The 24,080-nt window shown below is 33.8% G+C and overlaps 1 protein-coding gene across 3 annotated transcripts in view; it reads right to left on the reverse strand.

Moving 5' to 3' along the window:
* JAK2 (Janus kinase 2) overlaps nt 1–24,080 on the reverse strand; it is a 104,740-nt gene that overhangs the window by 12,799 nt on the left and 67,861 nt on the right. For all 3 annotated transcript variants that reach the window (XM_037495090.2, XM_054689815.1, XM_054689816.1), the window contains 14 exons: nt 19,668–19,989; nt 18,453–18,572; nt 13,795–13,952; nt 12,069–12,180; nt 9,786–9,972; nt 9,016–9,143; nt 7,171–7,305; nt 5,963–6,050; nt 5,264–5,391; nt 4,351–4,489; nt 2,592–2,743; nt 2,296–2,446; nt 1,133–1,269; nt 9–198 (listed from right to left, as the gene is read on the reverse strand). In XM_037495090.2, coding sequence (XP_037350987.1) covers nt 9–198; nt 1,133–1,269; nt 2,296–2,446; nt 2,592–2,743; nt 4,351–4,489; nt 5,264–5,391; nt 5,963–6,050; nt 7,171–7,305; nt 9,016–9,143; nt 9,786–9,972; nt 12,069–12,180; nt 13,795–13,952; nt 18,453–18,572; nt 19,668–19,989 — 2,147 coding nt within the window. The remainder of the gene's footprint in view (nt 1–8; nt 199–1,132; nt 1,270–2,295; nt 2,447–2,591; nt 2,744–4,350; nt 4,490–5,263; nt 5,392–5,962; nt 6,051–7,170; nt 7,306–9,015; nt 9,144–9,785; nt 9,973–12,068; nt 12,181–13,794; nt 13,953–18,452; nt 18,573–19,667; nt 19,990–24,080) is intronic.

A 24,080-nucleotide genomic window follows, 5' to 3' on the forward strand; every position in this document is an offset into this window, starting at 1 on the left:
CAACATACCAGCACTGTAGCACACTCCTTTGTACTTTACAATGTTGTCATGCTGCAGGGATTTAAGGATCTCAATTTCCCTTTCAAAGTCTCTGAGATGCTCTTCAGTACTGTGCTGGAGCTTTTTCACAGCCACCACCTCCCCTGTGTTGTCCTGGAGGGGGTCATACCGGCACATCTCCACACTTCCAAAATTACCCTAAAGAACACATCACATTAAGATAGAAATATCAAGTTTTCTTGAAAAATTACTAGTAAATTCTAGTTTATATAGGTAATTCCTGTAACTAGAATTAGCAGATATCTCTCTAAGCAACTTTACATTAAGCAACTTTGAGAACAAAAGGAAATACTATTTCCAAAGGCAGGTAGGAAACCTGTATATTAATATCTTCAAAAGTAATTACAGGCTGAAATATAAACAACTTCCCTCTAAAAAAAGCATTTAAACAAATCTTTACCACTAATTTTTTTTTCACTGATTTCCAGGAAGAACTTTGCTTCTTCAAAATATACTCTTTGATATCAGTGTCACCATCAGTGAGGTGGATGGAACAGGAGTCTGTTATGTACCAAATGTCTATACCCACAAAATTCTCATGATAAAGCCCTAACTCCCTCTGAGACACAGACTCTGAGGAGGCAATAAATGTGGTCCTAAGGATGAGGTCTTAATCTTACAAGGCTTGTGCCTTTTTAAAATACAAGTGGAAGAGAGATCAGAACTCTACATTCCATGAGGACTCAAGGAAAAGGAAGTCATAATAAGTCAAGAAAAAAGCCTTCACCAGAAACTGAACCCTGCTGGGCACCTGATCTCAGACTTTCACCCTCTAGAACTAAGATAATGTCTATTGTTTAAGCCACCCAGTCTATGGTATTTTGTTATGGCAGCTCAAGCAAACTAATGGAAAGTTTGATTTATTTGCTCAAGAAAGCAGGAAATTTACCTATGGAGGTGTTTCTATTTTTTTTTTAAAGGTTAGTTTTTAAAGAACTTATCTTTTTACTTAAGAGATTATTTAGGTATCTCTTGTTATGTTAAAGAGGTGGATTTGGGGGATGAAATTATTTTTCTAGATAAAATGGCCTATGATTATGTTTTAATTCTTTTAAAAATTATTGTATCTTACCTTGCCAAGTTGCTGTAGAAATTTCAAATGTCTCTCTTCAAACTGTGTGGGGTCTTGGTCTTCAAAAGCACCACAAAACCCTAGGGCGCCTATTCTCATATTTAGTAACATGTCATTTTCTGTTAATAGTTCATAATCTGTAGGAAAAGAATATTACCACCATATAATGGCAACTATCTTCTTTTGGTTAAATTGATAGGGATTCAAGCTGACTAAACTAAGCAGAATAACTTAGAAATAGTAAGTATAAATTGATACAGGGCAACTCTAACAGTTTAGATTATATTAATGAGACCCTTTATTTATTATCCATAATTCCACAAGTATTCAAGAAAAAGTTTTGCAAAGGATAAATGATTACTTTCCTAAGTAGGTAACTTTAATATTTGAAAGTAAGCCTTTTTGTTGTGATTCCTGTTGTGAGAATAGCATGTAGCATTGGAGTAGGAAATATCCATGTGTCAGACAAATGCATTTTCAGGTACAATATTCTAAGGAGGAGCGGAAAAACAAACCTACTTTATGTTTGGAAAGCTAATCAATTATAAAATATGTAAAAACTAATTTTAAAAAAACCTGAGAATTGTTTTTAAAAAGTCAATTACACCAAATAAACTCTTATCATATACTATTTATTTATTTATTTTCAAAGATTTATTTATTTATACATAGAAGAACTGGGGTACAGGCCAGAAGTGGGGGGTGTGTGTGGGAGGATTTACCAGAGACAGAGTGGGGAACAAAACAGGCAGAATGACCGAAATACACTGCTGAGGGGAGCAGTGGGCCAGTCAGGAAAGGTCTGCTACGCCATGTGGGCAGGTCCCTGGCCGGGGATCGAACTCATACTGCAGTGGCTATGGATAGCGGCATAGGTTGCATCTTAACCCCTTGTGCCACCAGGGAGGCCCTCATATACCATTTATTAACTGACATTAAAATTAGGTTAGAGGGGAAAAAAAACTTTTTTATAAATAGACCGCTCAATCAAGGAGACTAAAACATGTATATAAAATAAGAAAATTCCGGTGGACATAGAAATTAAGAGGGTCTAAAAGACATCAAAGAACTTAAAAAGTGATTACAGAATTAATTAGGATTTTAACTATAAGAAGATAGAAATACAGTTAGAGAATCAGTAAGATCACTCTTTCAATACATACCTGGAGTAAACAAACTATTAAGATCTCGTATGATGGCTCTGAAAGAAGGTCTAAAATCTGGTTCATAATCCATACAATTATTAATAAGATTTGCTAGTTCTGTCCACTTTGGAGCAGGAAGCTGGTGCCTATCTTCATAAAACTGTAGCTTCTATAATTAAAGAATCACATGTTGAGAATAAATTGTATAATGCCATATCAACTTTTTTTTTTAACATTATATAGGTTAAATATATCATATCATGTCAGGAATCAAATAGAGAGTAATTCCAACCTCTCACTCTACATGAACTTACTCTTTGAGAATCCAAAGCACTCAGTGGCTTATCTCCTCCACTGCAAATTTCCCACAAAGTGGTGCCAAAACTCCATTTGTCTGTTGCTAAGTTTAGATTTTTAGGATTTTCAATGCATTCAGGTGGTACCCAAGGTATTCTCTCCTGAAGAACTTTTAAATGATAGGAAAAAAGGATGGTCAAATAATCCCCAAACTAAACAATTCTGTTACATGCAAATCATTTCCAAACTAATTTGAGTAATCAGATTTCGTTTGTTGGGGGAGAGGTGGGAGAATGTGTATACACATGCACACACTTGAGGGCTACAAGAGACCTTTGAGATACTCTAATTCAATAGCTCAGCTTTAACAATGACAACAATGAGACCCACAAAGATTGAATAATTAGCCCAAAGTCGTACAACGTATTAGTAGCACAGAGTTATAATTCTGTATAACTAAGTTTCCTTCCCATTAAACCATAATGTCTCAACTAGTATCCTACTTTCTCATTTTAATTCCACATTCAAAAATTTATTGTTCTATAAAATTTATCCTAACATAGGCTCTTGATACTTTTTTGGTATTTCTTTACACTGTATAAGTAGTAAAGGTAATGTTAACGTCATTCCTACCTGTTTTAATGACTAAATATCACTAGTAATTCTAACTTGTTGATATGAAAACAAGGAACAACAGGCATTTATTATTATGGCAAATGGATGAGTAAATTATCTACCAAAATATTCTGGGTACAGAATTGATATAGGTAGATTTTCTGTATAGATAATGGAATTTCCCAAGTAAAGTTTCTGTAGTCTTTGACACCATTATAAAAAAATGATATTTGTAGAAGGCAACGGCACTCTAGTTCCACCTTTTGGTATTACGGCATAGACAGAAATAGATAAGTAAATAAATAAGAATGAAGGATAATGCATCCTTTGGTATATAGTGGTAAAGCAACGTGAGTATATCTGCAGCATAAAAAAAGATTTAAGAGTTCAGGTTCCTTTCTCCACTATACCAAAACATTTTTTCCTTCTTCACCATTCATTGAAAGGGCAAAATTTCCCTGAATAGCAGATCTAAGATGTACAACATTTCCTGCCCTATTTTTTCTGTTTTCAATATTGAGTAAGTCATCAACTTTAAGTAGTACTGACCCAAATAGTATACCACATACCAGTGTACAAAAGTAGATCAATTTAGATTCTAAATCTAGAATATTCAATTAGAGAAATTAGCTAGGATAGTGAAATACAATTATAACACTATTTGGACTAAAAAACCTCTCTCAACTATTTGACTCACATTTTTAATTTAATTGTGTTAAATAGAATGCTAATCACAAAATAATGTTTTTAAAATGTTGGAATTAGCTGAACAATTAAACTAAATAAGATCTCAAACTAGATAATATATCTTCTCAAATTTTTATTTAGTGATTAAAACAATTTACTTGTGGTTGAATAACTCTAAGATACTAGAAAGTTTCATATTAAAAATGTATAAAATCTGATTTTCCACACATAACTAGGGTTTAACACTGTTTTAAGTAATAAGCTTACAGTCCATGATAATAAGCTTATAAGAAAGTAGAAATGGTCAGACACTAGGATATAAATGTAACTTAATTGAGATTGCTAAGTATGGGAGCTAAGTTATATTACTAATCAAGAACATGTCAATAAAATGGAGTTTAAGAAAAATTAACAACATGATTTTTATGCTCTTCTCCAAGTTAATAAAGTTAAATACAATTAAGTATAACTTACTGTCCTTAGGCAAAACTGTAATACTAATGCCAGGATCACTAAGTTTGATGAAAGGAGGATTTCCTGTCTTCCTGTCTTCTTCTCTGATGAGTAGAATGTTTTTGGCACACACATTTCCATGAATAAGGATTTTTTCTTCCTATTAAGTTAAATGTAAATAAACTCAAATATCAACTTATATAAGTATTTGAAGCCTTAATATATCCAAGGTCCCAAAATTAATTTAAGAAAGAAAATAAGTCTGTTTATTAATAAACATTAACTTGGAGGCATGCTCTGTGATAATAAAAGGAAATTTTATGGCTGTACTGTTCTTCCTACTTTACATTTTAAATGACACAATAATCAATGCCCATGATGAAACAAATAAATAAAAATCACCCAATGCCACTTCACTTTCTAAAGCTGAGATTTAAAACAGTATGTGTTTCTAGGTGATAGATGACGACAACAAATACTGTTTCTGTTAAGCAGTACAAAGCAGGGGCACTGCAAGAGGTCTGGTCATGCAGGCCCTCCTGTATTCTGCTTCTCTGGCAATACTGCTTTCTCACTGTACGTAATATCAAATTGTCCACTAACACCAGAACAAAGTATTTTTTGCAGGAATTTTCTGTTATCTATAGTTAGTACAACATGCTTCCTAGAATTCACAGGATTTTTGGTTGAAATTTCTAAGCCCAAGTGCTACAAACTAGCAATTCTAAGAGGTGGATAAAACAACTAAATTATTTCTTTCAGAAGTGACTTTACATAAATATATACCTAAAATAATTCCTTTTATCAGCTAACAGATTATTTTAAATGACTGAGCATCTAATTCCAGATTTATTTTTTTTCATAGGTCAAAATCTTTTCTCCATTGCTTCAAAAAATAAAAAATAGGTTTTTGATAAAAGAATATACTACTTACTAGAAAATGCATGGCCCATGCCAACTGTTTAGCCACATCAAGTTTCCATACTATATTTAAAGAATTTTTATTCTTTTTCAGATATGTATCTAGTGATCCAAATTTCACAAACTCCTGAACAAGAATATCTGCATAAAAATATAAGTAACAAGGGCTCAAGTATACATGCAATAAAAAGTATATATTTAAAAATTGTTTTTAATTTAATCATACAGCATGATGTTTGGTTTACATATACTATGAAATAATTATGACAACAGACTAAGCTAAAATCCATCTTCTTATACAGATACAATAAAACAAAAAGAAGAAAAGAAAAAAACTTCTTTGTGATAAAAACTACTAGGATTTACTCTACTTTTCTATCTATCATATAGTGTTAGGTACAGTCATATTGTATATTATATCCCTGGTAATAATCTTGTAATTAGAAGCTTGTATCTTTTGACTATCTTCCTCCAATTTCCCCTTTTCCATTCCCCTCCATTGCTGACAACCATAAGTCTGATACTCTTACAAAAAGGTTGGTTTTGCATGTTTAACATTCCACTTATAAGACCATACAGTATTTATTTGTCTCACTTATTTCACTTAGCATAATGCCTGTCAAGGTCCATCCATCTTGTCACAAATGGTAGGATTTCTACATTTTTTTATAGCTGAATAACATTAACATAAGAAGTCAGTAGTATTACTTACTCTCGTCTCCACAAACACATACTCCATAATTTAAAACCAGATGCTTGTGAGAAAGCTGGCTCATCATACTTGCTGCTTCAAAGAAAGACTAAAAAAGAAAAATACAAAAGAATTTTTGTTTGTGACTCTAAGTATTTATAGTTCAGAAACATACTCTCTGTCAATAGAAAAAAATACTATCTTTTATTCTTAACAGGGCTAAAGATAAGGTAACAATGTGTATGGTCTCCTTATATAGACTTGCAACTGCCACCAAACTTGATGCCAGAAATCGTTACGAGGAAACCCCTGGGTAAGTTTAGAATATGGAGAGATCAAAGAGAGAGGACAATAATGGCATACGATACCATGAATAATGAAAGATGAGTTTAGATCTACAGTTCCTAGAAAAGAGAATTAACGGCACAAACAGAATTAGACACCAGAGTGACATGGGGACTGAAGTAAATGGATGGGAATTTCAAATAACACTTTCTAAAGATTTAAGAATGATCTCTGTGCAGATAAGGTATGACAACTATGCTAGGAGACTGGCATGTATAAACATCACTCAAACTCATCTGAACTTTGACAGGAACTTCTGGTTATGGTTGTTCAGAGGATCACAATCACCAATGCTGTGGTATTCTGGATTAGAATAACTTCTCAGCTTATGTGTTTGCCATCATCTGCCACCAGCATCCCTTAAGACATTTTAAAAATAACATAAATGTTATATCATTCAGTGATGCCTTGCTATGTTAAGGAAATCTGGCAACAACAGCTGCATTTCTGTCCACTAGTATCTCTAGATGATGCCAAGAACCACCTGTATTTTACCTAGAGTGTTCCTCAGTACAGTACTTTTCAAAAATTTTTTTTTTCAGTAAATGAAATTGTGGCCTAAATCTGTGGAACCCACAAAGTTCTGGAAAGCCGAGTTTGAAAACTATTGCCTCAGTATATGCAGAGATGTAATAATCTCCATACCACAAAGTTAAAAGAAATTAGTTTGGAAATATGTTAATTTTTTAATAAAAACTTAAAATTTATATAATTTTCTATAGCCCCAACAGAATGCATCCTCAGAAAAGTCCTTTAAATACATACTTTTAAAAAAATCACAATTTAAAAAATCTCCATGAGTGACTATGTTGTATGCATGAGAGCACATCTTAAAACAATAAATTGCACAAAGAACATACTTACATACATACATACATGCATACCTCTGAATAGTTTCTATGAGCTTTATCCAGAACTTTTAAAAGAACTTCGGTTTCATGCAGCTGACCATAGTCTCCTACCTCTCTTCTTAGACCTTTGAAAATTTTTGTAAAAGTGCCTTGGCCAAGGCTTTCATTCTTTAAAAGAAAAAGAGGAAAAATTGAGTAAAGATAGAGAAAAATATATGTATTAGGAAATATGCTCAATGCCAAAGAGTTAAAGAAAAATCCATGTACGAGTACTTCCATTACAAACTAAATCCAGATCTGAGTCTCCAAATTAATTATATTTCCTTCCTTACACAGTAGTAAAAGACCAAATGATTAATCAAAGAATTTTTTTTTTAAAGATTGATTTATTTATACAAGAACCAGGGTACAGGCCAGATGCGCGGGAGGGTGAGAGCATTCACCAGAGACAGAGTGGGAATAGAACAGGCAGACTGATGAAATACACTGCTGAGGGGAGCAGAGGGCTAGACAGGAGAGGTCTGCTGCGCCATGTGGGATTCTCACCGGCCAGCCGGGATTGAACCAGCACTGCAGAGGCTGCGGACAGCTTCACGGTGCGGCGCTCAACTGCCTGTGCCACCAGGGAGGCCCAGGAGAATATTTTTGTTCCCCCCTGTCCTTATACCCCCTTAATTAGCTATAATCAACACTTTTTTACAGGCCACTGTTTACCAAAATTTATTTACATGTGACTTTTTTTGTTTGCCTTTTTCTAAATGCCTTTAAAGAAAGATAATACAGTATAATCTGTGGAGTCAGAATGTATTTCCTTGTTGTGTGACCTTGTAAAAGTTATTTAAACTGTGCTGTGGCTGTCTTGGTTTCTTCATCTGAGGAATGAGGACCATAACTATTTTTTTTTTTTTAAGATTTATTTATTTATGCATACAAGAGCTGGGGTACAGGCCAGAGGTGCAGGGGGTATGGGGGATGACAGGATCCACCAGAGACAGAGTGGGGAACAGAACAGGCAGACTGACTGAAATACACTGCTGAGGGGAGCAGTGGGTGAGACAGGAGAGGTCTGCCTCACCACGTAGGTTTCTCCCTGGCCAGCCGGGGATCAAACTCATGCTGCAGAGGCTGCGGATTGCTTCATAGTGCAGTGCTTAATCCCTTGCGCAACCAGGGAGGCCCACAATAACTACTTTTACTTGTGGGTCATGCTTTAATTAGAGATGGTTTCACTTTTAACTCCTGGTCTTGTATAGACAAGATGGCCTTTCTGCATGTTGCTTTCCAAGGTTTCACAGATTTTTTTTTTAAAGAAAATTGTTTGCTATAGAGCTATATAACTGGTGTGCCTATGGGAGGTTAGACCAGAAACTTCCTATGTTGCCATGTTGTTTTGACTCCACTAAATTTTAATACCCTTGATTAATGAGACTAAGAATATCCAGCCCCAAATCATTCTGAAGCTAAAACATCTTAAGCACTACTTTTTTTCAGCTAAATCTTTATTTTTTACCCCTGTATTTCCAATAATTTCTAAAGAACTTGCAAATTAAGATACAAATTTTTTTTGTGGAAGATTTTTAATTTAAAATTTTTGAATTAATATTTTTAAATTCCTAGAAAAATTACATTCTTAAATAATTAAATTTTTAAATTTCTAACTCATTTGGCATCACATTTTCACAAGAAATGAAATATTTCAATTGCTATGAAAGTTTTATAATATAGGTTATTTTATAATAAAATGGTTCCAAATGCCACATGAATATAATATGGAACAGATATAGATATATAGAGATACATATAATGAATATAACATTAAGAAGGCAGATTTTGTTTTAAAAGGGGAAAAAAGATAATAATCATTAACTAGTGACTTACAAATATCAAATCTTCATTTCTGATTTTGTGAAAAACCATTTGGTTCACATTATTATGTCTTTGCAATGTTGGTGAAGTTGGTACTTCAGAAACACCATTGGTTCTGAAGACTAATAGGTTTGATTTATCTGTTAAAAAAAAAAAAAGGAAGGAAATATATATAATGAAAATGCACTGAGGATATAAATTGCTCCAAAGGAGTAAAATAAAATATGTTCTATATATAAGAAATACTTAACCTCTTTTTACTATTCATTTCTTTTCCATAGAAAATTGTTTTAGTTTATTCATTAAACTTTCATATACTTTAGCCTGTTATCTCATACTCAAAATCATAATCACTTAGTAAAATTTGTTAGGAATCAATAATTTTTGAAAGTCTGTTATTTCAAGGGATTGATCTTTATTTTTATCAGTATACTTCAAAAAATACAAAAGTTTAAATTTTAAAAGGATATGGAAATTTTTACTTGGAAGAAAACATGAAAATGTGGTACTGAAGTCTTCAGTTTCACTGATCTCTACCAATCAATTACTGTTTTTTAAATACCATTTTAGAATTATGGAACTTCAACTCACTTTAGATTACCCAAATCAAACCAAAAAAACCCAATCTGAGGATGCTTGTACAATAGAACAGAACAAAATTAATTTGTTTAGGAACTGCTGCTTTCATATTTCTTTTGAAATTAATATAAAATGATCTCTCCCACCACATGCATAATACATGACCAGAAGTATTTTTTCAAAAAACTAGAAAATTCTTTTACCTTTTGGCTTTGGGGGACAGCATTTAGTAAACTGGAAAATAATACTGTCAGATCGGACAGTTTCCATCTGGTAACAATTCAAAAGCTCTTTAAGATTATTGAAGTTCTTCTTAGTTCCAGTGAGGTTGTATTCTCCATTCTCGTTTTTGGTAATCAAACAGTGCTTATATTCAATGACATTTTCTTGCTATTTAAGTTTAATTATAAATACGGTGAGGAAGGAAAATTCAAATGGACACACAGTGATTATTTTGCCAAAAGGATTTCAAAAAAGCAACCAGCAGAACATTTACACATTTAAAACATGACTTTAGTAAAAATCAAGGATAATTAATGATAATACAATCCGTAATAGACTTTTATCATTTACAAAATAAAGTCTTAAGCTAATTTAGTACATAAAGCTTTCCATGAGCTAGCTGACCTCTGCCGCTATTTCCAACTTCAAAGTCTTTCACTCCCAAGATACAACCTATGCTCTAGCTATATCAAATGATTTAAATAATTTCAAGAAAATATCATGCTTCATGCTTGATAACTATACATATTATCACTCTACCTATGGATATATTTTATCTTTTCCTTCTGAGCAGTAAGTTTTTATTCATTCCTTAAAACTCAAGGCTTAAGTAGCACTTCCATCAAGTTCAAGTACCACTTTTTCTGTGATGTTTTCCCTAACAACTCTCACCCCAACCCACAGGAAATGTGATTACACGTTACATTCCATTGTATCACTATTTTGTGTTAGTATCTCTAATATGGCAATTTTAATATTTTTCACTTTTCAATATTTGTCGTATATGCTATGCTATAAACTTGTTCTTCCACCTAACTTTTAAGCTGCTTTTAAGAAGCATTTTTATTCTACTTAAAACCATTTGTATAAAATTAACTAAATACCTCAAGGTCAATCTCAAGTCCCTTTCTACGCCTGATAATTGTAACTCTTTCTGTTATTGCCTATATTTGACTATATTGGATAATTATAATGTTCAATTTAGAAATTTTTAAAATACTTTCTTATTTTTGCTTTCCCAAAAGTAAGTTTATTGAAATCAGGGCCATCTCATATATTCCCTACTACACAGTCTCATATTAAGTCAAGTAAATGTAATAAACATAAATATATACATTTTGATTGGCTAGCTGAACATAATGGATTGATACACATTATAAGTACAGACACAGTGTGAATTAGGATATAATATAAGTACTTCACAATGAGAAAATTATGGAGTGGTTTACCTGCTGTATTTATAAATAACTCTATATAGGCTAAATATAAGATAGCTCAATTTATAAAAATTAAAGTAATTGAATAAGAAAATTCTTTTGATATTTTAATTAATTGATTCATTTTTAAAGATTTATTTATTTATTTATACAAGCACTGGGTACAGTCAGAAGCGCTGGAGGGTGAGAGAATTCACCAGAGCCAGAGCGGGGAGCAGAGCAGGCAGAAGGACCGATGTACATTGCTGAGGGGAGCAGCGGGCAGCAGGAGAGGTCTGTGCGCCATGTGGGACCCTCCTCCAGTGGCAGGGGAGCAGCCGGGAATCGAACCAGTGCTGCAGAGGCTGCGGGCAACTTCGCAACCCAGCGCTCAACCGCTGCACCACCGGGGAGGCCCCTTCTGATACTTTTAAAAGGTTAAATACTGAAAAGCTATAAAGCTTCATAGCTTTTCAATATTTATGCCATAGTATAAGTCACAGTATCTTTTTAGATAATTTTGGGTAGTAAATCATAGATAAGACCCAAAATGATTTGTATTAACAGATTATTGTTTCATTGTGGTTTATACTTAAAATATACATCAATGATCATTATTCTTAATATTGGAAAAACAATAGTGAAAAGTGCTATAATGTTTGTTTTTGTCCTATTTTACTCTAATCCTTAACAATCACTAGTAATACAAATGTTTGCTTCTGATATTTTTCTGTTCTACATGTTTTGGTAAAGATTTCTATATTGTGAAAAAAGAGACTTCAACAGATTTGATGAAATATGAAACACTGGTAATACCCAAACATCAAAAAAGTAAATAAATTCCAAATAAAAAAACCGAAAGACAGAGATAATTTTTATATTTGTATATAAATCCTAGGAACTAAAATATTGTTTAATTATGCTGACTCTCTAAGGTAACTTAAACATATTGTGCTAGTTATCATATCCAGAGCTATAATTCTGAGTATTAAAAAGGAAATATGGGAGAGAAAAATAAAGGGGAAGTTATATAAAAATGCTATCATTAATTAATGTAATAATACTAACCTCAACTGCAAAAGTCAGAAAATATTTATTAAAGTCCTTAGGACTACATCGAAGTACATACAATCCAGCTGGATTACCTGCTTTCTTCAGTTTACTGACGGCAAAATCTATTCTAAAAGTAAAGAAGAAGTAATTTGAATGATGACAAAGCAAGCACCATCATATGACAAAAAAATTCATGTGAAAGGTCAGAAGTCAAATCTAAAACTCTCAGAATTTTTAGAAGTCCCTTCCATTTCATATGTTTATCAATAATCTTGCAAGGAAAAAATTCAAACTACCAAGCTATTTTGCAGCAAATTCAAACCAATTCAAGGGGCAACCATATTGCTTTAAAAACAAAGGGTACTAGTACTATAAGATAAACTCACAAAGAACAATTCATTCATTTTAATTTTCTATCTTTTGATATAAATTTAGTATTTTAAAAAACATACTCTCGTAAAACATCATTTAACTATGCAACCTATCACAAAATACTTACGTCTCTTCTACTACAGCAATTACTAATATAAAAATTGATGTGCATTATTGCAGTATTTAAGTTAATGCCAAAGTCAATAGCAGACCCAGAGCAAGTAACGACTACTGATTTTTAAAATTTTGCTGTGTGTTTTATTGAAGTAGCACATCTTGAGACAAAGTAAAATCATAATCTACATGAAAGCAAAAAATCACCTCTCTTTTTACTTAACATTATGTTTCTCATGTATAAACTAATGCCTGGCACATATTAGCTACTCAGCAGTATATGTTCTATAAAAAGATGAAAGAACGTGTGAATGAATGAATGGATAACAAATGAACTAATGGTAGGAGTTATTAAAATATTGAATATGTTAAGCATAGCATGTTTAAATAGGGCAACTTTTACATAACAACCAGTATATATTTTCTCAAATACTGAATTAAGAGTAAATAGAGTAAGGTCAAGAGACAATTGCTCACAATCTATCCCAGATTATTTCTTCTGTTCAGATTCTTCAAACTCAGTGCCAATCATAAAGCAAATCCTGGCTAAGAGATAACCAGGACTTGGATTCAAAAGATGTTATACATTACAGTTGGCTTTAGCCAGTATTACAGCAAGGTATACAAATTGTGTCAATATGGTAGCTAGTATACAGATGTAGTTATTTAAATATAAAATTATTGAAACTAAATAAGTAGTTCAGTTCTCAATTGCACTAACCACATTTCAAATACTAAAAGCCATATGGGTCTACTGGCTACTATATAAACACTGCAGATACAGAACATTTTCATTTTCATCGCAGCAGAAATACTGTATAGTACTATTCTAGAAAAAATGGACATTCAGTACATTTTGGATTTGACATTTTCATTAGGAGAAGTTCAACATCCAAAAATACTAATGATCAACAAATTTTGCATAGTGGCTCCTCTGCAGTATTTCATACTTAATGAAACACAAATTTAAGGATTATTTTTTTAGATTAACACCCAAAAATGATTAAGCAACCTTAGGCAACTAATGTTAAACCTATACAAGATAGGTTTATAGATTAGTGTACATATAAATTTTTCTCAAAATAAAATTATCATGTAATCTGATTATAAATATTTTAGTTAAAAAAAAGAACTTTTCAAATTGATATTTTTTCCTAAACTTTTAAATCTAAATATATCACTGTTGAATAAAATCTTCTTTGTGAATATATTATTTGGTTTTAAAAAATTTACTTTTAAAGCCTACATTACTTACGAAATTGGGCCATGACAGTTGCTTTGTATATTTTCAAGAACCATTGGAGGTGCTACTTCTTTGCAGAGGTAATGATGTGCATCTGCAGTTAATCTATAATATCCATCAATTAATGACACAAAAGACAAAGCTTCTCTTAATGAGCTAAGTTCTATTTCCTAAGTAAAAAGAAAAAAAAATTCAGTGTAATTTAAAAAGTCAACTGCATGTTTCATATTGAAAATTCTCCTAATTTATATTGTTAGATTAATTCTCCTAATTTTTTTCTAAATTGCTCAAATGCCTCTTATGCATCCAATGCACAATGTGAATTACAAATTCTTATGTCTGGTATTTAAGAACCTCTTATATACAGAATTATCATCATGTCGTTCCAGTTATAGTTACTACACATCCAACATTTTGCTATGTTTTCCAATAACCCTATAGATAAATGTGCCATTCATCTCAATTAAAAATCACTCTCATCTGATATAAAAGTTGGTATTAATTACAAATAACTAGCATTGGGGCCTCCCTTGTGGCACAACAGGTTAAGACAGCACTGTGAAGCTCTCTACAGTCACTGCAGCACTAGTTTGATCCCTGGCCAGGGATGTGACCCACAAGGTGCAGCAGACCTCTTCTGACTCACCTGCTGCTCCCCTCAACCATATATTTCAGTAGATCTGCCTGTTCTGTTCCCCACTCTGTCTCCGGTGAATCGTCTCACCCCTGACACCTCTGGCCTGTACCCCAGTTCTTGTATGCATAAATAAATAAATCTTTAAAAAATAGTTAGCATTAATTTTCACATACTAAGTAGAGACTAATAAAGTACTTGGGCTAAAAACTATAATCTATGTAGTATATGCTAAAGCTAAAATCATATGTAGCTATCCTATGTTTGTATCATCATATACACATATGTGAACATATAATCAACCTACAATGAAGCATCTTACTTAAAGGGAAAACACCAAAGCAACTGCTCCTAAAATCAGGAATAAGGTTAAGAAAGTCCACTATTTAATACTGAATTAGATGTATTTAGCCAACATGAATAGGCCATAAGAAACAAATATAAATACAGAAGTTGAAAACAAGGAGGTAAACTATCTCTATTTTGAGATTATATGATTATATATTGGGGACCCCAAAAGAAAACAACTATATAATTAGCTCTGCAGTAAAATAATTCATTGAAATAGCAATATACAGAAATCAATAAATTTCACATATATTAAAAAAGATATTTATAGAAAAACTTCAAAACACTCTTGTAAGTATACAACAGTTAGAAGTATTATAGATTGGAATATAAATGATAAACTATAACCTAATCTAATTATTGTGTAATGTGATTATAACTTAAACTGTTTTTTTAAAAAGCTTCAGTAAAATTAAGGTAACATTTCTTCTAAACTCCTAAATCTATATATATCACTGTGTCAAATTTTTTTTTTGTAAATATCTCATTTGATTTTTAAAAATTTACTTTTAAAGTCCGTATTATTCACAAAATTGTTCTAAGATGTAACTTTTTACCTGGTTATATAGGTTTACCATGTTCTTAGACAGAAAAAAATCAACATCATGAAAATATTAAAATCCCTAAATCAATTTTCTGATTTGTCACAGTTACAATGAAAATCCAAACCAGTACTGAAAGATGTACATAGAAAAGCAAAGCAAGTATAAGATTCAGAAAATCAGGGATCTGATATAAAAGAGAAAAGAAGGTATTTTCAGGACAAAGAAGGGATATGCCCAAGAATTACATGTGCACATGGTCTAGAGAGTATCCAGTCCAGGTTAGATATACCCAGGTGCCCGGAAAAAACTAGAAGTGATGTAATATTGAACATACTTAACTATGTGAAATACTGTACTGAGAAGTGTACTATTTTGCAGCATTCATGTAAGGATGAAAAGACATAAAAAGAAAATATTTATACAAAGTGAAAAAGATGAAGAAATGGTTAACACTATCTGAGATGAAGAAATGGTTAACACTAAATGAGAAAAACAACTAGGTTTACAAGAATGGAAATGTGATCATAGTATACTACTTTGCTGAGCAATGAACAAAATGTAGTCATAAAGAAAACACAGAATATGAACTTAAACCAAACAATTTAATGAAAAAGTATATGACATATATGAATGATAAGAAGTACTTAGCTAAAACAATTAGGCCATAAAAATAGGTACTAGGGCCTCCCTGGTGGCGCAGGCGGTTGAGCGCAGCAGCCCTGTGAGGCTGTCCACAGCCTTAGCAGCACGGGTTTGATCCCGGCCGGTTGGTTGGGGAGATGCCCATATGGCACAACAGGCCTCTCCTGTTTCGCCCACTGCTCCCCTCAGCAGTGTATTTCAGTCAGTCTGCCTGTTCTGTTCCCCGCTCTGTCTCTGGTGAATCCTCTCACCCTCCTGCACATCTAGCCTGTACCCCAGTTCTTGTATGAATGAATAAATAAATCTTTTTTTAAAAAAATAGGTACTAAAAACAAACCCACAAACAATATCAAAAGACTTGGAGAATTTCAAGCCACTACAACAAAGGATTAATACATTAATATGTAATAAATGAGGTACTGAAAATTACCAATCAATTGAAAATAGAAAACTAGTCAAAGGATATGAGAAAGCAAATCACAAAGGAAGAAATACAAACAGCTGGCCATAAAAACAAGAGAGTCTGCTCAATTTCAGATTCCAATTGAGAAAATGTAATATTAACATTAGGACACAGTGATATTTTTGCCCATTAGTTTCACAAAAAATTAAAATTTAGGTAACATCCAAGGCTGTTACAATGAACATGGTGTGTAGCTATCTCTTTGAGATAGTGTTTTTGTTTCCTTTGGAAATCCAGATATGAAACTGCTAGATCAAGTTGCTAAATTTTATAAAGTGTGTTTTACCATTTTTTAAAATACAGGGGGAAAAATGGCAGAATGAAAAATAAAATGGTGATTAAAAAATAAATGCAGTAACACATAACAGAAATGCAATCATAAGCAAAAATTAATTACTTTCTTCTATTCAACAACAGAGAAGATACATTGACAAAAAATTCTTAATCCTAATAAGTAACAGAAAAAGCATAACATCATGAATAAAATTCAGCTAGAAATATGGTATGTATAAGAATAAAATTATGAAAAGTTTCTGAAAAACAAGTAATATTTGGCTACCAGGAGAAATATAATGTATCCCTTAAATAGAAAATGTAGTATGGTAAAGAAATACCACTTTACCCCAAACTAATCTTTAGAGAAATTCTAGTAAAATGTCAATGTAGCAGATGTCACAAATATAAAATCATTGTTTTGTACAATTGAAACAAATAGTCTTATGTTAATTATGTTATTCCCCCCCAAAAGTTTTTAAATAAATAAAAGTTTAAAGAATACAAAAAAAGCCAAAGTGATAGTTTAAAGAGCTTTAGGAAATACTCAACAAACAAGGCAATGTCAAGTTTAAGAGCTTATAGAGTATCAAATCATATGTCTGAGTTTATCAGAGGCCCTATCAATTAACTAACACCAACCTTTGAATGTTACTTGATGTCTCTATATTGCAGACTTAAAATGAAGCCAACAAGTTCCAACAATGTCCTATAATAAAGTTCTTTATATTACTGCAGGATGTTCACATTAGCATCTCTTAATAAACTCTTCCAGAAATACTTACTCTATAAATACCATATTTATAGAATAAAAATTTACTCTATAAATTCCACATTGGGGTTAAAAATCCTCCTCTCATTGATCCATTAAATATTTACAAACTTCTTTCTAAACTAGGTCCTGTACTATGCAGGAACAAATGACAGATGAAAATATGATACTTTCAAGTAGCTCACAGTCTAACAGGAAATAGGTATACACTATTATATTTTTATCTGAGAATTAGAAGCCATGCTGACTAAAGTGAGGTGCAAGTTAGTTATAATTTTGATAATATAAACCTGAAATGACCAGACAGGTATGTTAGACATATATTTAGGTTAAATTAATAAGTAATATTAATATGACATATAAGCCAGGTAAAGAAATACATGAATTAAAAAGAAAAAGCCAAATAAGCGAGATATTCAAGAGTAGCGAATAAAGGAATTCTTTTCTTCCCTTTTGATTAAAATAAGGGGGATTTCTGAAGTTATTTAAAAAAGGATATTTAAAGAAGCTATTTAAAGAAGGATTAATTAGAGACAATCAAGTCTTACAACGTGAATAGGTCTGACCTGGGACTGGTTTACCTTCTGCTATACAAATTTCAGACAGCTTAGTTTTAATTTCTTTTTCTACTTTAATCATGCAATATGACTGGTGTTATGTACATCTCCAGTGGTAAAAAGATTGTCAGGAATGAGCATTACAACAGGGAATGAGCACAAACCAAAATGAAAAGAAAAAGTTACTGATGTTTTGCTTATCACAGAAATGATTGAGAAACACACTATTCTACAAGAAACTGTGGGAAAAAGTGTTGGTAGTAATACAAAAAACTAGATGTAATCCAAAAGCTTACTACACTGTACTTATGTTCAGAAATATAATTAAAACTAAAATAAAAATTCCTGCAAGAAAATTATTTTTGTACTAACACTTGAAAATTTTTATTTCTGACAACAGTAAAACATTACCATTATGTAATTACAATGCACTTACCAGACCTTTACTATCTTGCTTATGGATAGTTACAATTCTGCTTTCACTTGCACCTTCTTGGTTTGCTTGCTTAATACTAACAGCAATAATATCAGGAAAATCACAATATAACTGTAATTCCTATAATTAAGAGTATTCAAAATTAAAAATAAGTAAAATTTATGGAGTCCTTTAAAACAAGATTTAATGAAGGACATAACATTCATTCTAAATTGATTAAAATAAAAAAATATATTCATAGTAACAGATAAGCATTAAATGGAATTCCCTCGCCCAAAATCTAACTCTAATACTATGCTATATCATGCTTTGGCTTAAAAATTAAAGTATTGGGCCTCCCTGGTGGCACAAGGGATTAAGTCTCAGCACTATGAAACTATCCGCAGCCATGGTAGCACAAGTTAGATCCCCAGCCAGGGAGCTAACGCATATGGCACAGCAGACCTCTCATGTCTCACTTGCTGCTCCTCTCAGCAGTGTTATTTCAGTAGATTCACCTGTTCTGCTCCCACTCTGTCTCTGGTGAACCCTCTCACCACCACACCACCATCCCCCATCCCTGAATCTCTGGCATACACCCCAGATCTTATACGCATAAATAAATAAATCTTTAAAAAATATTAAAGGGTGCCAGGAATCTAAAGTGTGTTATAATATCCCTCAATCCAGTCAACATTAACAGGAATCATTGACAGAAAATTTTAAGTTTTAACTGCCAAAGAATGAAAATTAAAAAAAAAACAAACCCTAATAATAGCATAATGACAGCATAGATATGAACAAATTTAAAACTTCTAATGCAAGCATAAAATAAACCAAATTAATTATTTAATAGGCATACATTACTATAAAATTAATAAAAATAATCTCTGAATTTTTATGACTGTGCCTCCTATTATCTATAACATAATAGTAAAAGTAAAAAAAAGGAGGCAACACTACTTTAAAAATTAGTTTTAGAATTCAAGCTTTTTCTGAAACTATATGAAAACCATTACTATTATTTTGTCATAAAAATTAAATGAAAAACTCTCTAAGAACAGTGAAAAAAGAACTATAGATATGATCTTGATAGCTTCACACTGTTAAAACTTCCACTTCTAGCAATGGGAGAAAAGAAGTATAAGATCATGTATCAAGTGACTAAAATTACTTTGCTTCTATTACCATTCTACTTAAAATAACAAAGAATGAGAACATATCATTAAGGATTACCTGTTCTGTCAGTGTCTCACTTTCTTTATGTTTCCCTCTTGACCACTGAATTCCACCGTTTCCAGTTATTATAATGGTTGCAAAAATCTCCTCACCTGAAGGACCTCTTCCACGTTCTTTTACTTCAAATTGCTCTGTGTAGAAGGCAGACTGAAGAGTTTCCAGATTCATAAGATACTTAAGTTTCAAGTTTCTGGCAGTGACGTTGCATTGGCCAAACTGCTGAATAAATCTGCGAAATCGATATCTTATTCGCTTTCTTGTCAAAATATGATAGTCTTGGATCTTTGCTCGAACGCATTTTGGTAAAAATGTCTTGTAGCTAGGGACAAAGAGAACACAAAGAAAAGCCAAACTTATTGAAAGAGAACTCTAAAAACAACATTAAAAAGAGATGTTACCAGGCCTCCCCTGGTGGCACAGCGGTTGAGCGCTGGGTTGTGAGGCTGCCGCAGCCTCTGCAGCGCCAGTTCGATCCCCGGCCACCGGCGAGGGTCCCACAAAAAAAAAAAAAGAGATGTTACCAACTTTCTTCCTGATAATTGTTACAACTCAGCAGTCACAAAGAGAAAGGTGACATCACCACCTCCCATACAATATAAAACCCTCAGGTTTCATTTGATATCTGACTACAAAAACAAATTTTCTCTGAATTAGCATAAGTGTTTAGACTAGGTGATGTTAATTTTCTTCCCCTAATGAAATGAAAACTTTGTCCAGTTAATAATGGAATCTCTAAAATCTGGTTTCTCTTGTACACCATTTTTTCCCCGCATAGTACTGCAAATACTTCCTACAATATTGTACACCAAAATTTATCTGAATTCTAGTGATTGTTACATTTTATTGGACACTACTGTTGGTCATTATGCAAACATACTTCTTTTCTTTTTTTTTTTAAAGGATTCATTTATTTTTCCATACAAGAACTGGGGTGTAGGTCAGAGGTGTGGGGGGTGAGAGGATTCAGAGTTGGGAGTAGAACAGGCAGATGTACTGAAATACACTGTTGCGTGGAGCAGTAAGCAAGGCAGGAATAGTCTGCTGCACCATGTGGGGATTGAATTCATATTGCAGTGGCTGGCGATAGCTTCATCGCGGCTCTATCTTTAATCCCTGCGCCACCAGGGAGGCCCTGTATTATTTTCTTAAGCCAGCATCAAGAACTCTTAATTCCTTTGCAATCAAAAAAAATCCAGTTTGGGAATTTTCAAACTCTTTTGCACTTTCATATCTATGTAAAATATCCTAAAGAAGTTACATATTTCCCTCCATCTGAAATACCTGACAAATGGGAACATTTTATTGCTAAAGATAAGGCTATAAATGTCCATGTATTTACATATGCTAATCCTTCCCATCACCCATCTCCTACATAGTTAGCTCCTTTTCATCCTCTAAGTCTCAGCTCAAGTATCATCAAATCCAAGAAACCTTTCCAGATGACAATGACTATGTCAGATTCTCCTGCCTCTGTTCTTTTTAATTTATAGTTTATGAAAATAATAAGATTTTATTTATTTAAAAAATACCTATCACCATCCATTTAGACCCCTTGTACCCTTGTTTCCACCCTACACTCCAAACTCACTACTTTCAAGTTATTTTAATTTAAATTTTTTACTACTCTGTATGCTCTTGAGATAGCAGAAAGGGTTTGCTATTGCTTATTTCTTTCTAATTCTGCATTCAGTAATCACAGGCTGACACCTTGAAATTGGTCATGGAGAGAATATTTATTTATACCACAGCTATCAGCAAAGATTACAAAGAAACCAAATCTCTTTTTTTCCCAAGACCTGGTTTCTTAAACATTTACCAGCATACTACTACTGTTTTCTTTTCCCACTCTGCCCTAAGCCCCTGGAAGAACTGTTTTGTATTCAAGCAGGCAGAGTTGCTGAAGAAATTCATTTGATGAGTTTCATTATAAATTCATAATCACCAATTTCAAATAGGCTTTCATCACTACCCTTCCTCTTACAACATTTGTTTGTTCAACTATTTTCCCCAACGCCCACAACTATTTCAAACCTTCTCTAAGGTTCTCAAGCATCAGCTACATTCCTCCTTAAGTTCAGTAAATGACTTCATTTCCTTTTCGGAAGGGAAAAACAGCTTCTCTAAGCAAAACTCCCTCAATATTCTGCTAGCAAATATTACTTATCAACATTGATTCTCTCCTCTTTGCTGCCTCTCACAATAGATGATGTAGAAACCTGCTGTTTATTTTTATTAAACATTTATTTATTTATGCATACAAGAATGGGGGTACAGGCCAGAGGTTTGGGGAGGTGAGAGGATTCACCAGAAAGAGTGGGGAACAGAACAGGCAGATTTATTGAAATACACTGCTGAGGGGAGCAGTGGGCAAGGCAGGGGAGGTCTGCTGTGGCATGTGGGTAGCTCCCTGTGGGCGGGGATCAAACTCATGCCACAGTGGCTGTGGATAGCTAGCTTCATAGTGCTGTGCCTTAACCCCTTGCACCCCCAGGGAGGCCCCTAAACCTGCTGTTTAAAGCCAGTTCTTTGACCTGTACTTATCCTCTCTAATATACATCTACCTTTTTGGGGACTTTTTCTTTTTTTTTTTTTTAAGATTTATTTATTTATGCATATAAGAGCTGGGGTACAGGTCAGAGGTAGGGGGTGGGCGGAGAGAATTCACCAGAGACAGAGTGGGGAACAGAACAGGCAGATTGACCTAAGTACACTGCTGAGGGGTGCAGCAGGCGAGTCAGCAAAGGTCTGCTGCGCCATGTGGGTTGCTCCCTGGCCGACTGGGATCAAACTCGCTGCAGAGGCTGTGAATTGCTTCATAGTGCGGTGCTTAACCCCTTGCGCCACCAGGGGGGCCTTGGACTTTTACTCTATTATTTCTCTTTTATTTACATGTTTTACAAATACTAAGTATTCTTCCCATCTTAAATGTAAAATCTTTTTTTTTTTTTTTTTTTTTTTTTAAATAGAGGCATGTTTTATTATTTATTTATTTGTTTGTTTGTTTTGTTTATACATGCACTGGGTACAGTCAGAAGCGCGGGAGGGTGAGAGAATTCACCAGAGCCAGAGCGGGGAGCAGAGCAGGCAGAAGGACCGAGGTACACTGCTGAGGGGAGCAGCGGGCGGCAGGAGAGGTCTGCGCGCCATGTGGGACCCTCCTCCGGTGGCCAGGGAGCAGCCGGGGATCGAACCGGCGCCGCAGAGGGCGCGGGCAGATTCGCAACCCAGCGCTCAACCGCTGCGCCACCGGGGAGGCCCCGTAAAATCTTTTTATACCACAACTCCCTCCAGTTGCAGCCTACCTGCACTCTTTTGGAAGAATTTATACAACCATTTTCATTTTCTTGACTTCCATTTACTTCTCAACTCACCCCAATCTGGCTGTTCCATCATTCTACAGAAACAGCTCTTACTGAAATCAAGGAAAACTTTGATATTGCTAAAATCAAATTTCTGTGTTCTTTCACTTTTCATTTTTCAGCTACACTCAATGTTATAGATAATTCTTTCTTTGACAATAATTCCCCTTAGCTTTTCTGATTTTATTCCCATCTCTTTGGCTATTCTGTCCAAACTTCTTGTTGGAGTTCCTCAAGAATTCCAAATATGGGCCCTCTTTTTTTCTATACTCTCTTTCTCTCTGAGATATTCTATATGCAAATGTCACTCATGTCTCTATATCTAGCACTAACATTTAAGCTCCAGACCCATATCTTCCACAGTCAATTGAAATTACGCATTTAATCTGCATGTCTCAGAAGCTCCCCCAATGTGTTACACCAAACACCATCCCCAACAACTTCCCCCTACAGACCTTCTTACAGCATTCTTTAATACTACAAATCATCTACTTCTGCAAACCATAAAAAGCCAAAAATCATCCTTTACACCACCCTTTCCTTCAACCCCCATTACTTAATCTATCAAGATATTCCCTTGATTTAAACTTGTTAATATTTCTCTTATTTCTTCATTCTTCCCATTTAATCCGTGCAAGCACATATCCTCGAAGAAACTGCAATAACCCAAATCTCTGGCCAGTTCATATTACTCATACCATTCTGAATTGCTTTCTTTCTTTTTTTTTTAAAGACTTACTTATTTATGCATACAAGAACTGGATGTAAGCCAGAGGTGCGGGGAAGGGGGGCGGACATGAGAGGATTCACCAGAGAGAGTGGGGAACAGAACACACAGATCTACTGAAATACATCGCTGAGGGGAGCAGTGGGCGAGTCAGGAGAAGTCTGCTGCACCAGTGGGTTAGCTCCCTGGCCCGATGGGGCTAGAACTCCTGCTGCAGTGGCTGGCAATAGCTTGATAGCACCGTCTTTAACCCAGGTGCCACCAGGGAGGCCCTGATTTGCATGCTATACTAGAATCAAAGGGTTTTTTTTTTTTAAAGATTTA

Source organism: Talpa occidentalis, unplaced genomic scaffold (genome assembly GCF_014898055.3).
Source record: "Talpa occidentalis isolate TD23 unplaced genomic scaffold, MPIMG_talOcc4v2.1 talOcc4.7, whole genome shotgun sequence".
Taxonomy (NCBI): Eukaryota; Metazoa; Chordata; class Mammalia; order Eulipotyphla; family Talpidae; genus Talpa; species Talpa occidentalis.